The sequence below is a fragment of the Rhipicephalus sanguineus genome, chromosome 10 (assembly GCF_013339695.2).
Source record: "Rhipicephalus sanguineus isolate Rsan-2018 chromosome 10, BIME_Rsan_1.4, whole genome shotgun sequence".
Taxonomy (NCBI): Eukaryota; Metazoa; Arthropoda; class Arachnida; order Ixodida; family Ixodidae; genus Rhipicephalus; species Rhipicephalus sanguineus.
In genome coordinates, this window is record NC_051185.1 from 133,593,242 (window position 1) to 133,607,510 (window position 14,269).

The 14,269-nt window shown below is 43.9% G+C and overlaps 1 protein-coding gene across 2 annotated transcripts in view; it reads right to left on the reverse strand.

Annotated features, from left to right (window-relative positions):
- The window catches only part of LOC119372472 (DNA-binding protein P3A2), a 210,871-nt gene that overhangs the window by 136,345 nt on the left and 60,257 nt on the right, over positions 1-14,269 (reverse strand). For both annotated transcript variants that reach the window (XM_037642941.2, XM_037642943.2), the window contains exon 3: positions 4,519-4,633. In XM_037642941.2, the coding sequence (XP_037498869.1) occupies positions 4,519-4,633 (115 nt within the window). The remainder of the gene's footprint in view (positions 1-4,518; positions 4,634-14,269) is intronic.

The following is a 14,269-nucleotide window of genomic DNA, read 5'->3' on the forward strand; positions in this document are numbered from 1 at the left end:
CATGGAGGGTGCGAGATAAACAAAAAATAACGGTCAGCAGATAAAGCTGGTATCCTCCTCACCCCCTGCCTGTGGGTGGGGGCTTTATCAGCAAAGAAAGCAACAAGAAGAGTAGGGGGATTTGCAACTGGGACCCCCAAGCCACTGCGTCCTTTTGTATTCCGCCCCCCCCCCCCCCCCTCGTTCTTCGGTTCCCCAGCTGGAGTACAAAGGATAACAGAAGACCACAAGAGCTTGGAACTCCTCCGCCATCGTCAGAGGGGCAAACGCAAGGGAGTGGGGAAAAAAAAGGAAGTGACAACGGGAGCAAAAATTGTCTGTGCATTAGCATCGAGTACAAAACCGAAACCACGTTTGTGGCGCACTCCCGTCAGAGGGGTCAGGTACATTGTCATCGCCATCACACACTGGCGGCCGAGCACATTTTGTGGCCGGTTCGCGTAGGACCAGTGCACGTTGTATGTTCCCAGTGAAGTGCAAATTGTGATGAGCCATTTTGATTATGAAAGTGCACGACAAAGGAAGGCTATTTTGCACACTGAATATAGCTGCGTCGTGCATTTTTCATGTGCGCGAGGCTTGTAACCATGAGTAGCGCAATGGGATATCTTCAGCTGAAAACGGGAAAATATACGGACCTCGAATAAAACCTTGCAGACTCTCTTTAGCAACTCAGTGTAGAATGACTTTGTCAGCACGCGACCGAGGCGTATCCAGAAGTGATCTTAGAGCCAGCAAAACAGGCTCCCAGAAGAAAAGGAACTGCCAGGACATTAAATTGTACATTCATTGGAGGAAAATTGCACTCGTCTCTCTCTCCCTCTCGCTTTGTTTTTGTGATCGTCAACATAGGAGCGTGCTATAGTTTTATCATTAAAATGCGGCAGCAATATCTTCATGAGCATTTTTATTTTTGAACTTGCAAAATCGGGTGCTTGAAGGCATAGTTTGGCTCATGCCTCTACTTGAAGGCATGAGCCAAATAAATGCTTTTTCTTGTCGTTTCACCCCTATTGTAAGTCTACTCCATTCAGTGCTTTCAAGCAGCATATTTGTATTCACTTGGCATGTTAGCACGTCTCTTTTTGGGGGCACTTCTGATAAGCCGAACTCCTGATAAGACAAACAGATTACCGCGGTCCCTTCAAGTTCGTCTTAACGGTAGTCTACTGTATGTGTATATATATATATATATATATATATATATATATATATATATATATATATATATATATATATATGGGTATAACACAGTGGAGGTGTTGTCAACAGCGATATATTTATTTCCCAACAGTTTCGGGAGGGGACCTCCCTTCATCAGGGGACGAGTTGTGGCGAATCCTCAGGGATCTCATGCCCTGACGAAGGGAGGTCCCCTCCCAAAACTGTTGGGAAATAAATATTTATATCACTGTTGACAACACCTCCACTGTGTTATACCCATTACTCGAAAAGAACTGGCCCATTGAACCATTAATGTACACTTATACATACATTCATACATACATATATATATATATATATATATATATATATACATATATATATATATATATATATATATATATATATATATATATATATATATATATACATACACTTTTTTAGACGGACAGAAATTTAGTTTTCACAAGACACAGTATCACTGTGTCTCAGATAACTTTCTATAAAATTGCAAATGGCGACCAGGAGGGGGGCATCTGGATTGGGTCAAGCGTGATTGTATCCCAGAGAGTAATCTATAAGCCACGCAAGTTACCACCGTATTCACGAGTCGACCTTAACTTATCGCGGTAAGGCTACTTACGAAAGGAAGAGAAAAGTATAAGAAAGGGATAAGGTGAGTTTCAAAAACCTGCCTTATCTTGTCAAAAGTACGCCTTATGAAAGGCGTCCTTAACTCGTAAAGTACCGTATTTACTCGCATAATTTGCGCACTTTTTTTCGCGAATTTGGAGCTCCGAAAAGGGGGTGCGCAAATTACGCGGAGATTTCTGAAATAACGCGCAATATATAGTCCTAACACGCGCGATATAATACATTAAAGAAGAAAATAAATTATAGCGCAAACGAAGGGTTTTTAACAGAATTAGCACGTACTTTAACCAGCCAGATTCGGTCATGCGCGGTCTAGTCAGAATCACTGGTTGAGAAGTCCGACTGAGAATCATCGCCGCGGCCGCTGTCACCGCTTTCCCAAAGCGCGTCGTCCTTGGTTCCGTCGAGTGCGTTGAGGCGTCTTGTTGAAGCTCTTCGCGACAATTCTGGGAGTAACGAGGTGCCACGGCACGGCGATACCGGTGGGCCTAAGCTCTCGCACATATTTGAAAAGGTATTCTCCAACGGCAGGAAACTTTCCATGCTTCGGTCCTCGGAACGGTCTCCTTCCCGGTCTTGTATTAAAAAGCGAATTCTTCTGCGGCACGGTTCCCGTTTCCTTAGGCAAATTCTATAACAGTGAGCTTGAATTTTGCCGAATAGGTATTGTAGCTCAGCGCAAGAGAACAGTGAAAACGCAACTGGCTGATCGCGAAACCAGCGAAACCTAAACTTCCGAAATCAACGAAGGCTGCGTCGCAGCGCGGACGCAGAGGAGGAGGGTCAGCGAGGGAAAATGTTGGCGCGACTGGCCCTCGCACGCCTCCGATGCAGAAAGTAGTCCGTGCCGTGTCGCGTGCATGCATTCTCACGGCGGGAGAACGTTCGAACAGTTCCGACAACCGGTGAACAAATTAACGGTTGGTACGGTCTCGGCGGTTTCCAGAGAATAGAACGAAGTAATCGGAAGAAGGGACTTCGCACTCGCAGCCTGTCTTGTGTATGACTGCGCTCGCCTGCTCGGTGAGGGCCGCGGGGCGCGGCGGCGCGGCCGTCCAAAGTTCGCCCCGTGCGCGCGCGCCGGCGAGCTGGCTCGAGCGGGGCGGGGAGCGCAAAATATGCGAGTAAATATTTTTTTTTAGCAAAGCTGGCTAAATATTAGGGGTGCGCAAATTATGCGAGGGCGCAAATTATGCGGGTAAATACGGTATGTGACCTGGGAGCAAGGGTAGGTAAAGTTTTGTTAAAGAATGATTACTTTGAGCAGCAATAAGTTTTATTGCAAGAAACCAATAACAGTATGCACAAAAGCACTCATCCATAAACACCAGAAATGTTTGCTGAGGCACCGGCCGCTCTCGGTGAAATCAGCATTTTTTGTCTGGCCACATTTGTTGAGCCCCCCCCAATGCAGTGGGGCCAGGAGATCGCAACTGCCATTTCAACGTCTTCTCTTGTACGTTTTTGCTTTGTTCGTTGATGGTATTTTTGTGCTCTCTTCAGCGTTTATCATTGTCTTTCAATTTATTTTTTACTTCACTTGATTTATGCAATTGTTTGAGCGCTTTAACAGTTTTTTTTTTACGAAATTGCGTTTATTATGAAACAGCGAACGAAAGTGAACATCGCTGAAGAGTGCAGCGTCGCGGTGTCTTGACGAATCTCGTGAAGAAGTACCGTGAGGTACTGCGTTGTTGACGTTCTTGCGGGCCAGGAACGTGAACGAAACTTCGTAAACAGTGTACTCTACATGTGTGTGTGTGGGTGTATGTGTTATGTGATTATCAGTGTATAATCATAATCATCACCCAGATCCTGGAGTAGCATGTCAGGCAGGCTAACACCTCCAGCTTTTCACTAAAACATCTCTCTCTCTAAAATCAAGAAGACGGATGCCGTGTCCTTTCAGAGAAAACAAAACACGTGGGAACAGCTCGTGATAGATTTCAACAGCCGACCCAGTGTGCATCCACGTGTGGCCACACAAGTAAAGAAGTGTTTGCAGCACTTCTGCAATCAAAGCAGATATCCGCCGGACTACTTGTGACACGGTCAACTGCGAGACATTGACAAGGTCGCTGCTCACAAGTTCAAACTCCACGGAAGCGCAATGCGATGAGCAGCTGCATGAGAGGCGGCACAGGGAACCCACGACTGTCAGTATATTCCTGCAGAGGCACCACAGCTTCTCTTCACGGCACTTTTTGTGAAGCGGAAGCGACACAAAAAGGTCTCCGTCGGGTTCGGTCGATCCCCGAGGATTCGCCACGGCGGGGACGTGTATGCGTACGCTGTGCCGTTCAATATTTCTTCATTGCAGTCCACATATAATCAACTAACTGTGCAAAGCTGCCGTTGTTTGTCTACAAGGAAGCCTTAAGGTAGGTCATAGGCTACTTTAACCAAACTTTACTTACGATGACGATAAGTACGAGGAAAGTTCTGCGATAAGTACAAGGTTCGTTCCTGAAATGGGCAGACTTACAGTTAAGGGTGACTTAAGTCACAAGCATAAGTTTGAGTTAGGTTTGTGAATACGGGGGTTAGTGCCCTGGTCTCTGGGTTAGTTGTCCCTGGTCAGCAAGGCTCACGAAGCCAGGCAAAAATAATTCCTACAGTAAGCTAGTGTTTGGCATCCCACCTGTCGATTTCATAAATGCACAAATAAATAGGCAGGAGATGAAGCTGGTCTACACTCACCTGAGCAGGCGTGTCTGTTGGCGCTTGCGAATGGAAGGGTTTGTTTCAAAGGTGTGTGGCCGCTTGCGTTTCTTTCCCGTGGCTATGGCTGCAGCTGCAGCCACCCCAATGGGACCTGGGAAGATAGAGTGCCAGTTGACGACAAGCATGCTAGATAGAACCATCCTGAAAGTATACAGGAAAGGAGGACTGCCACAAAAACCAGGGTATTAGCAATGCTTCTGTCCAAAAGCAAAGGGTAGAGGGGAAGTCCGGCATATTTTTTTACTGTATTAGAATACTGTGGTTTCAAGATAGGATTGAAAGGCCTGTAAAAGCCCTGGTGGATCAATTTGTTTAGAGACTCATAAAAAACCTTAAATAACCAAGACTTAAATGAGCAGGGTGCTTACGCAACATCTACAATGACGTCATGACACCCCACCTGTAGTGTAAACGTAACAATCCCAGATACAACTTAATAAAGTGGCTGACTCGGCTAGTTGGTTGTGCATACTTTGCAGGTGTACTCCGCAGTTTGAAAGGACCACAGTTCTGGATAAGATTAGAGAAGAGCATGAGCGTATAATCTGTGAGGCAGCTCAGATGGCGTGTGAAAGGGGCACGTGCGTAAGCAAGCCATCAGTTGCATTGTCAGACTGTTTTTTGGGATGCGTGAGTCGGCGTAGCAGGCCCAGTGATAGTTGATGTATAGTTGTTTCATATCTTTGCTCATGTTTTCACCTTCTGTTACCGATTGTTTTCTGTTCACCCGGGTATATATAAGAGCATTCTTGTCAACAAAAATTCAGTTGGAAGTCAGCGCTTGTCTCGTCTTTTTCCTGTCCGCCGTGTGTTCTTTTCGTCAGATATAACAATCTATCGGTTATGAAGACCATATTTTCCGATCTATCGGTTATGAAGACCAATAGAAACTGCGTCCACATATAGCGAACATGTTACTTTTCTAAAAAGACAGGGCGTGCAAACACGGATACAAGGAAAAAGTCAGGACACCACAAACGCTGGCGTTTGTGGTGTCCAAAGCAAGAGGTTTGATGCTATTCGTTATATTCACCGCATTCTCCAGTGAAAAGGCGGACGTTAAGGCTGTCATGTTGGTACCCAAGAAATTGTCAGCCCTATGCAAAACGACATGCCCAATTGCCAAAGAAAAACACAAGTGTTCCACTAAGCATCGTGTGCACTTTGGAGAATGCAAAGATGCTGTCATTGATTCGTTTCCTTCAACATGTGGCGGTACATATGTGGGACCAGCGTTGCCAGGTTTGGCTACTTTGCACTAATATGCCTACTTTTCTAAGCCGGCGGTAGCAGAAAAAAAACATCTAGGCTATTTTTTTGCTACTTTTGTGTTCTGTCGATATGAACCAAATTATCACTACCTTGTGACGTCGCAGTCGTGCCGTATGAATATACAGTGTGAAAACATGGCGAAAAACGTGCTTCCAGCTCCCAAAATTGAATTTGGAGCTTGCATTAAACAAGAAAGAAGGCTTTTGGACAGGTGGCTGAGACTCGGGGGGAAAAACTGTTGAATGGGACCTCATTTTGCAGACCACCTCCAGCTGAAGGTGACTTTAAACTGTAAATTTAAGTGAACAGGAAAATCGGAAGCGCTCCGCATCCAGGCCATTGAGATAAGAAATCATACATGTGACAAACTGTCGGTGTTATTTCCTAGAATGAGCATGGACCACGACTCGGGAATATGAACCGCTCGGACTTCACTACTACACGAGGAACGAATGTGAAAGAGACAATTTAGGCTTCAATCCAGCAACTGCGATTTCGAGCACACTCATGCAGTACTCATACGCATACCATTTTTACCTTTAGAGAGCTCCTTTTTATTTTTACCACAAGGCTTGTACGTCTAGTCCTTTAAAGAAAAGTCAAGGAGAACATGTGAAGAGAGTGTCATTTCTGCTACAGCGTAAGAAACTTAAGTCATCCTGCATGAAGTGACTCTGCAAGTCAACCATTTATGCTTTAATTATGCTCAGCAATTACGATTTTGAAGGGTTCTTGCTGCAATCCTGTACAGCCGCCCATTTATTTAACCTGAATGCGCGAGCATCCACAGCCGAGTTGCTAAGCGCCATACAATGGAGCGCAGTGGCGAAATGAACTAGAATATGCGCATGCGTACATGAGCAGTCCTGGGCAGCTGTCGTCTGCCAGGCCTTCCTGGGAACCGGACACCGGCCCCGTATCTTTTGAGCGCTGCTATCGTCATCCTTTTGTTTTCTTTCCCGAACGCTGCCATCAAGTCATAAACAAAAGGTCAAGTGGTCACGTTTGAGATGGATGGGATGTGATTACACACGCTGATTATACTACGTGCGTATCAGAATTTTTGCAGCGACGCAGTTAAGCTTTTCGTTATGCCGTGCGGAGTCGACAAGAAACTATCAACAGTGGCCAGCCCGCTCTCTGGCTGTCTTCGTTTTCTTCTTCATGTTCTTACCCAGTCTTCATGCTTAGTCAAGCCAATCAAGCCAAGCTATGCAAAGATCAAGCTAATTAAGCTATGCCATGTTAAGATCAAGCTAATTAAGATTATGCTAATACGGGTCATTGCAATTACATCATGCCATAATCACACTTATTAAGGGTATGCTAATTACTTTCCTGCTGATCAAGATCCTGACAATTAAAATCGTGTTAATTATGGACAAACTAATTAAGATTGTGTTGATCATTTTTAAAACACAGATAATTATGCATTGCTAATTAGGATCTTGCTAAGTAATACTATGATAATTATGCCTTGCTTATTGGCAAGTTCTTCGTTAACATGACCCTAAGTGGGAGTTCTTAACTCTTTGAGGGCTGAATTTTTTTACGAAATGCACTCCAAAAATGTGTACTTTTTTTATTGCTGAATTCAATTCTTCAGACAATTCTATTTAAGAAACACTGTCTAAATTTCTTTTTTGCGTGACAAAGCCACAAAAAAATAATTCTTTGTTGTTACATACATGGCTTATTCGTGAGTAACATCAAGCAACATCCTAAAAACAACACTTGTACAATTATTTATAAATTAAAATTATCCATCGTATTAAACATAGCTCACTGACAACACCAGAGTACTTTTTCGGTAAAAACTGTTCTTGCTCTAACACTAAAGACTTTTCAGCAGGTGATAGTCGATATGTCGCTCCATCATCATCTGAGTCTGAACTCAGAAGTAAATCCTCGTCTGACGAACTGACATCCAATGAATCAAATTCTGATTCTGCGCTTGGGCAGTAGTCTACATTGAAAGAATCGTGGCTCCACTCACAAGCAGCAGAGCAACCGGCACGCACTTCCATAGCATAAGTGAACTGCATGGGTGAGCGTACGAAACAAAGCTGTATGGTTTGCAACTGTCCGGAAAGCAAAACGAGTGAAAAAGCTATATTAATCCTTCGTCTTATCGCTAACGAGACGGAGTTAGTTTTTACGAGTCCCCTAAACAGGAAACGCAACCACGGCAGCATTGTTCCGTGTAATGTAGCGCCACATGGAAACAGATGTAATCGCGCCCCGGGGTGCAATAAACAAGAGAGTAACAAGCGGTCACCCTATGAGAGATCAGAAACCAGAAAGCTATCAGCTTTGTGGGCGGGAGAAGCACTAACCACCTAATGGACGAAACTGATACCAGCCGCATGGCGCGCGCGCCCTCGGATGTGCAAGCAAAAGCCGCTGCGCTGCTTCGGAAAAAAATTTAAATAAAAAAGAAGCAACGAAGAGACATCGGTGCATGAAAAAAATTCTACATAAGTGTGGCAGCACATGCCAAACAAGAGAAATGATAGAAAAATGCGCACAAAACCAGCCACAACGCGTGTGCGCGCTCGGATGCGCAAGCGAAAGCTGTCGCGCCGCTTTGAAAAAAAAAAAAAAAAAACGGCTAGACATTGGTACATGAAAAAAATTCCACGTACTTCCTAGTGTGGCAGCACATACTAAGCAAGAAAAATGATCGAAAAAGGCGCGCATTTTAAACATACATGCAATGACGTATGTGCATGGTGTAAACCCTTTGGTGCCTGTTAGGTGATGCCGTACTTGTACGGCGTAAACCCTCAAAGGGTTAAATAGCATGGTTCTAATTAGCAAGGACATAACATGATCCTACTTAGCAAGGTCTTAATTAGCATAACCTTAATAAGTGTGACTATGACATGACGGTTTAATTAGCTTGATCTTAGCATAGCTTGGCTTGATAGGCTTGACTAAGCATGAAGACTGAGTAACAACATGAAGAAGAAAACGAAGACAGCCAGAGAGCGTGCTGGCCACTGATGATAGCTTCTTGTCGACTCCACACGGCATAATGAAAAGCTTAAAAGCACTGCTGTAAAAATGCTGATACACACGTAGTATAATCAGAGTGTGTAATCACATCCTATCCATGTCAAGCATGACCACTTGACCTTTTCTTTATAACTTGATGGCAGCCTTCGGAAAAGAAAACAAAAGGATGACGATAGCAGTGCTCAAAAGAAGCGGGGGCGGTGTCCTGTTCCCAGGAAAGCCTGGCAGACGACATTTGCGCAGGACAGCTCATAGCGCGCATGCGCGTATCCTCGTTCATTTCGCCACTGCACTCTGTTGTACGGCGCTTATCAACTCGGCGGTTAGAAAAATGGGCAGCTGTACATTTCCCCCAAAAAGCACTTGCATTTATTCATTTAAATAAAGATGTTGCATTTATTTGCGCACACACAAGGCTACTTTTGCCTACTTTTACTACCCTTGGCTCAAGTTTATTACTTTTTGGCTAGTTTTTCAATTTCTTGGCTATTTTTTTCCTGTTAAACATGGCAACCCTGCGAAGGACAGAGCGGGCATTGCCTGAACAACCAGTTCGGGGAGAATTCGCATAATGTCCTGGGGGCGGTTTACAGGGCCACGTGGCGATGCATTGCCGAAGTTGTGGATGTACACCTGAATTTCAAAGCGTGTTAGAAGAACAGAGCGTTGGGTGAGTAGGTAATCCACAGCGAAGGACATTTTGCCTTTCTTGTCCCTGGAACAAACCATTATGACTTATCGCTGACAACCTTATTACAATTATCAGAAGCTATCTGCTCAGCTGTTTGTCTGGTGTAGCCAGGCCCTGGAAAGTCTCAAGGTTCCAGCGATTGCCGTAAAGGGCGAAAAAAATCAACCGCGGTGAGTTCCAGCTTCAAACACCGGGAGTGGATCTACTAACCTCTGCGTTAGGATAACATGGCAGCCTTGTGGTGGCCGCCATTCGCGCTATTGCACTTTTTATGTAGGGGCGCCCTCATCGGGGCCAAACTTCAAATCAAAATATTCTTGAAATAAGCGGCATCATTATGTTCATTTCAAAATATATGGCGGCAGAGGCGTGCGGCGGCGCAGCGACAGGTAACGGTTTGCGGTGCATTGGGATGGGTCTCGCACTGTTTCGTTTCACTGTAAATGTTTTGAGCCACTGCCGGCCGACACATTCGCTTTTGTTCTGTTCGTTTTGACTCGTTAAAATGCTTTCGAGAAGTGCATTAAGCTGACTTCGGGCGAAGGAAGGGACCGTTGAAGCTTTCACAGGATGACACTCGTTTCAAGCCCGAGAATATACGGACCGGTGAGTAAACACCCATTGCTTCAGTTTTTTTTTTACCAATAGCTTGTGTGGGTGTCACATGGACGCGACGCACTGCGATATTCAATTTTTCAACATGTCATACTCCGTCGACGAGAAAAAGTGCGTTTCTTGCGGCGTGGCTGCAAGTGGCTGCAAGTGGCTGCACGTGGCTGCAAGTGGGAGCGAGTTGCTGAGTTTAACATTACCCAGGCCGCTGCAATAAAAAAAGGCAACTGTATCACTAACGCCTCGCATGTATCTTCGTAACTAGACCATATATCAGTGCAAAAAAATATACGAGGTATAGTTTGCCGCAGTCGCATTTGAGAAGCCAGGTTCAGAGGTCTCATTTCTCCTGTTGTCAGTTTAGGCTATTTTACTACACATTTAGTGCGACAAAACCTCATATAATTGTGAGTGTACTTTTACTTTAGTGTGATAAAGAAACCGTCACTATAATCGAAATTATTCTTGTTTCTTATTTTTTCTGCCATAACCTCCTGGCCTTTCAAGGAAACAGCTGTGTGCAATGGGCAAGACACCTGTTACATGACAAACCTTGTAAAAAAGCTAGCCCGAGTGATACAGCATGCATTATAAGGTACGCTTACGTATATGTATAACAAACTGCTGTTTATTTGTTCAATATGTTTATATGTTTACTTCCTCTCCCCATCATCCCCCCTCCTGACTCCTTTTTTCCCCTTTCCCTTTTCCACTGTGCAGAGCAGCAGGCTAGAGCGCACTAGCTCAGGCCGACCTCTCTGCCTTCAAAGAAATTCTCTCTCTCTCTTCGCAAAATTTAATATTTATTGATTATGCTTATCAATATCTGGTGATGTCATTACTTGTTTTTCCAGGATTGCCACGCAACGACAGGGTGACTACCCCCGAATGTCCACTCTGCAAGTCCGGTGAAGCATTTGAACGTCTGCTACAACAGGTCATCTTGAACCTCACGCTAGCAATGATGTATTTGTGAATGGTTTACCAGCCATCTCATGGAGGGGTGCTAACAATAGTCCACAAGCATTAGCTGTCAACTGTGCAAGGAGGGAAAACAGCGCAAATTTTTGGACGAACACAAAAGGGAGACAGACGACGACGGCAACGCCTGTCGTCGTCTGTCTCCCTTTTGTGGTCGTCCGAAAATTCGCGCTGTTTTCCCTCCTTGCACAATGAACCAACTTGCCCAAGCCTTAACCCTAGCAAGCTGTCTACTGCGTCACGCAATCTACACCGCAAGAGCATTGAAATTGAACACTAGCTGCGTGCATTATTTACGTTACGTGGCACTGCTGAGCTAAACGACGCAGGTTTTATTCGCAGCCACGGTGAACACATTTCAATTGGGGCGAAATGCAATGACACTCGTGTGCTTAGATGTGCGCCTGAAGTTCAGAGAAAGACGGAAGCTTGAAGAGACGAAAGACTTGTGAACATGAGGTGTGGTTGGAGCAAATGTTTCGACAAGCAGTCTTGTCTTCTTCAAGGCTACAACTGCGTTTGTTTAACTCCAGGCAGTTAGAATCAATCTAAAGTTGCCCACTACTGTATGACTCATAATCATATCATGGTTTGCATGTGAGTCATCAGAAATTATAAATTTAAAGGTAAACATATTTGACAGAAATCTATCTGGCTGGGTAAGATTATGAGAATAAAAAGGCTCTCCAGTCACGGTTTGTCATTAGTTCTTTTTTAATTTAAAAAAAACTAAGAGACCGAACGGCTCTCAAAACGTATGGTCAGTTTCTTTAAATGATAAATTACATTACAAAACGAACATCACGGCAGTGAGGGGAATCAACAGTCTTTCTGACATTAGTTGTGCCTTGTGACACAGTTTACAAACTACGCTCCAAACTGTTTTGCCTTAATTAACTGTGTTTTGATCATAGAAGTTTACAAAAAGATACGACAAAGCTTTACAAGGCTGTGCTCAGTTACATTAGCTTTTGCACATATGTTCAATGGGCTCATTCAAATTATTTACAGCGAATAAATAAATTGTAAATGTGACGAGCACTTCTTGCAGCACAGCTTCACCATGCACGTCTACGTTGTCGTGATGAGTGAGATTGTGTTCAGTGAATATGGTAGTGTTTTTTTTTTTCATATAGCAGAGAAACGTTCCAAATATGTTTGAGCACACCTACTTCTGCTGCTTGATTAAATAAACATGACAGAGTTATAGCGCATACCACAAGTCTGGGAACTAATGCCATGGAAAAAAACCTAGGAAATCGAAGAGGTAATTTAAAACATACATGAACTTGGACTTATCCACAGCCACACACAAGATTTTACGTATTGTCACGGGTCTTGACGTCGACGAAAGCAGCAGTCGGTGTGTCCAAGATGAAACTATTTATTTGGCCGAACTTGCGGCCGGGAAGCAAAACTTCAAACTACAGCATTACACACTGCACACTGACAGCGGCGAACAGGGCGTCGGCCGTCGATAAACTGATCTGTGGCAAGGCGCGTTGGCATTTATACCTGCAGTATCAAACATTCGAGCTTTATTATCACTAGTGGCTGCGTTAGTTGGAGAATACACTCAGCTGTTTGCGATTGCGCGCTCCAGCCTAACAGAAGATCCTAAAATAATCTGGAATGTTCCCAGACATTCTGGCATGGTTTGTGCAACACAGTAACTACACATGTAATTGACCAATAACATAAAACATAAAAAGAAAGGAGCGCATGTGGCAGTATTTCAAGCCGGAGCTTCTAAAAGTAACAACGAGAATACATACTTGAGCTTCCAAGCCCAAATATATTGAAAAAGTAAATAACACAATAACAAGTATGCAATATATATACGACCTGTATTTATCCAGCATTGGCACAGCTTCACATCATGACGTACCAGTTGATTTCGTGAGTGTTTGCTTGCAATATAGTGCTCAAGTTCTACTGACATGTCTATGTGATAGAGAGATTGTGCTCGTGGCTGAGCAGTTGTTTAGTGTACTGTGCAAACACCAACAAAGATGTACACTGCATGCCTAAAGCTTATTTTCCTAGAGCTGTGCTTCTGGAATCTGTAAGCACTCACCTTATGCCTCTGTTTCTTTAGCATTCGTCTATGCTGCATACTCAGCAGTCCGATTATTACTAGCGCCAATAAATTCTAGCTGTAGAAACTGTCTAACTGAACTATAACGAGGAACAAACAGCCTGAAATATTTTCTTCCACCTATTACCTGCATACGTAATACGTATGGTATGGCTTTACGGCCGAGAATTTCGCCGAGAAATTCCTGCCTACCCTGTAGGCACAACGCGATAGTATTCCTTATTTGTAACACATTCAAGGTGACATCGCAGAGCGAGAAAGATGCGCAGAACTGTATACATCCGCGATTGTTTACGTAACAAATTTATCAAAACTACATAGCTCCCGCTGCGCTAGCTATCTCTTGGCGTAGCGCACGTTTCGTGACCGCGTAAAAATCGGTTGTTTTTGGCTAGTCCAGAAAATATTTTTTTTCCTGCCACAGAATATATTTGATGCTAAAGTGTAGGGTATCAAACGTTAGAGGAAGAATTGGCCTTTCCAACAGTATTAATTCCAAGCAACGGATTTCTTTCGAATATAATAAAAAAATTATCAAACAATGAAAAATGCATCAAAAAGAAAGAAAGATTTATAAAAACACCACTGCTACTCTGCAAAGGTTAAACATTAAAAAAATCGAAATATACGTTTTGAACGCAAAGCCCTCATAGAATAATAGTGAAAATATAAGAAGACTGGACGACGGCAATCACAGACCCCAGACAACACGTCCAGCTTCAGGCTGTCCAGAGGGCCCGTGAACGAGCGGAGAGGCATGGCCTCTCTGTTCCGACATGGGACTAGCCAACGGCTGGGTAGGGGCCTACCTAGTTGGGCCGCTGCCTTGCCTCTCAGGACCACAATAAAGTTGTTTGTCTGTCTGTCTGTCTGTAAGTACAAAGATTATTTACATAAATACAAGAATATAGGCACTAGTGCCTATCATGTCGCCGCGTGATGCAGGTTCTCGACGCGGTGAAACAAAGGCTCGCTGCGTATGTTTCGGGAAAAAAAAATTTTTTTTCTGTTCAACTTTCCCAGCATAGTTTGCAGTTCTGGTATTTTTCAATTCT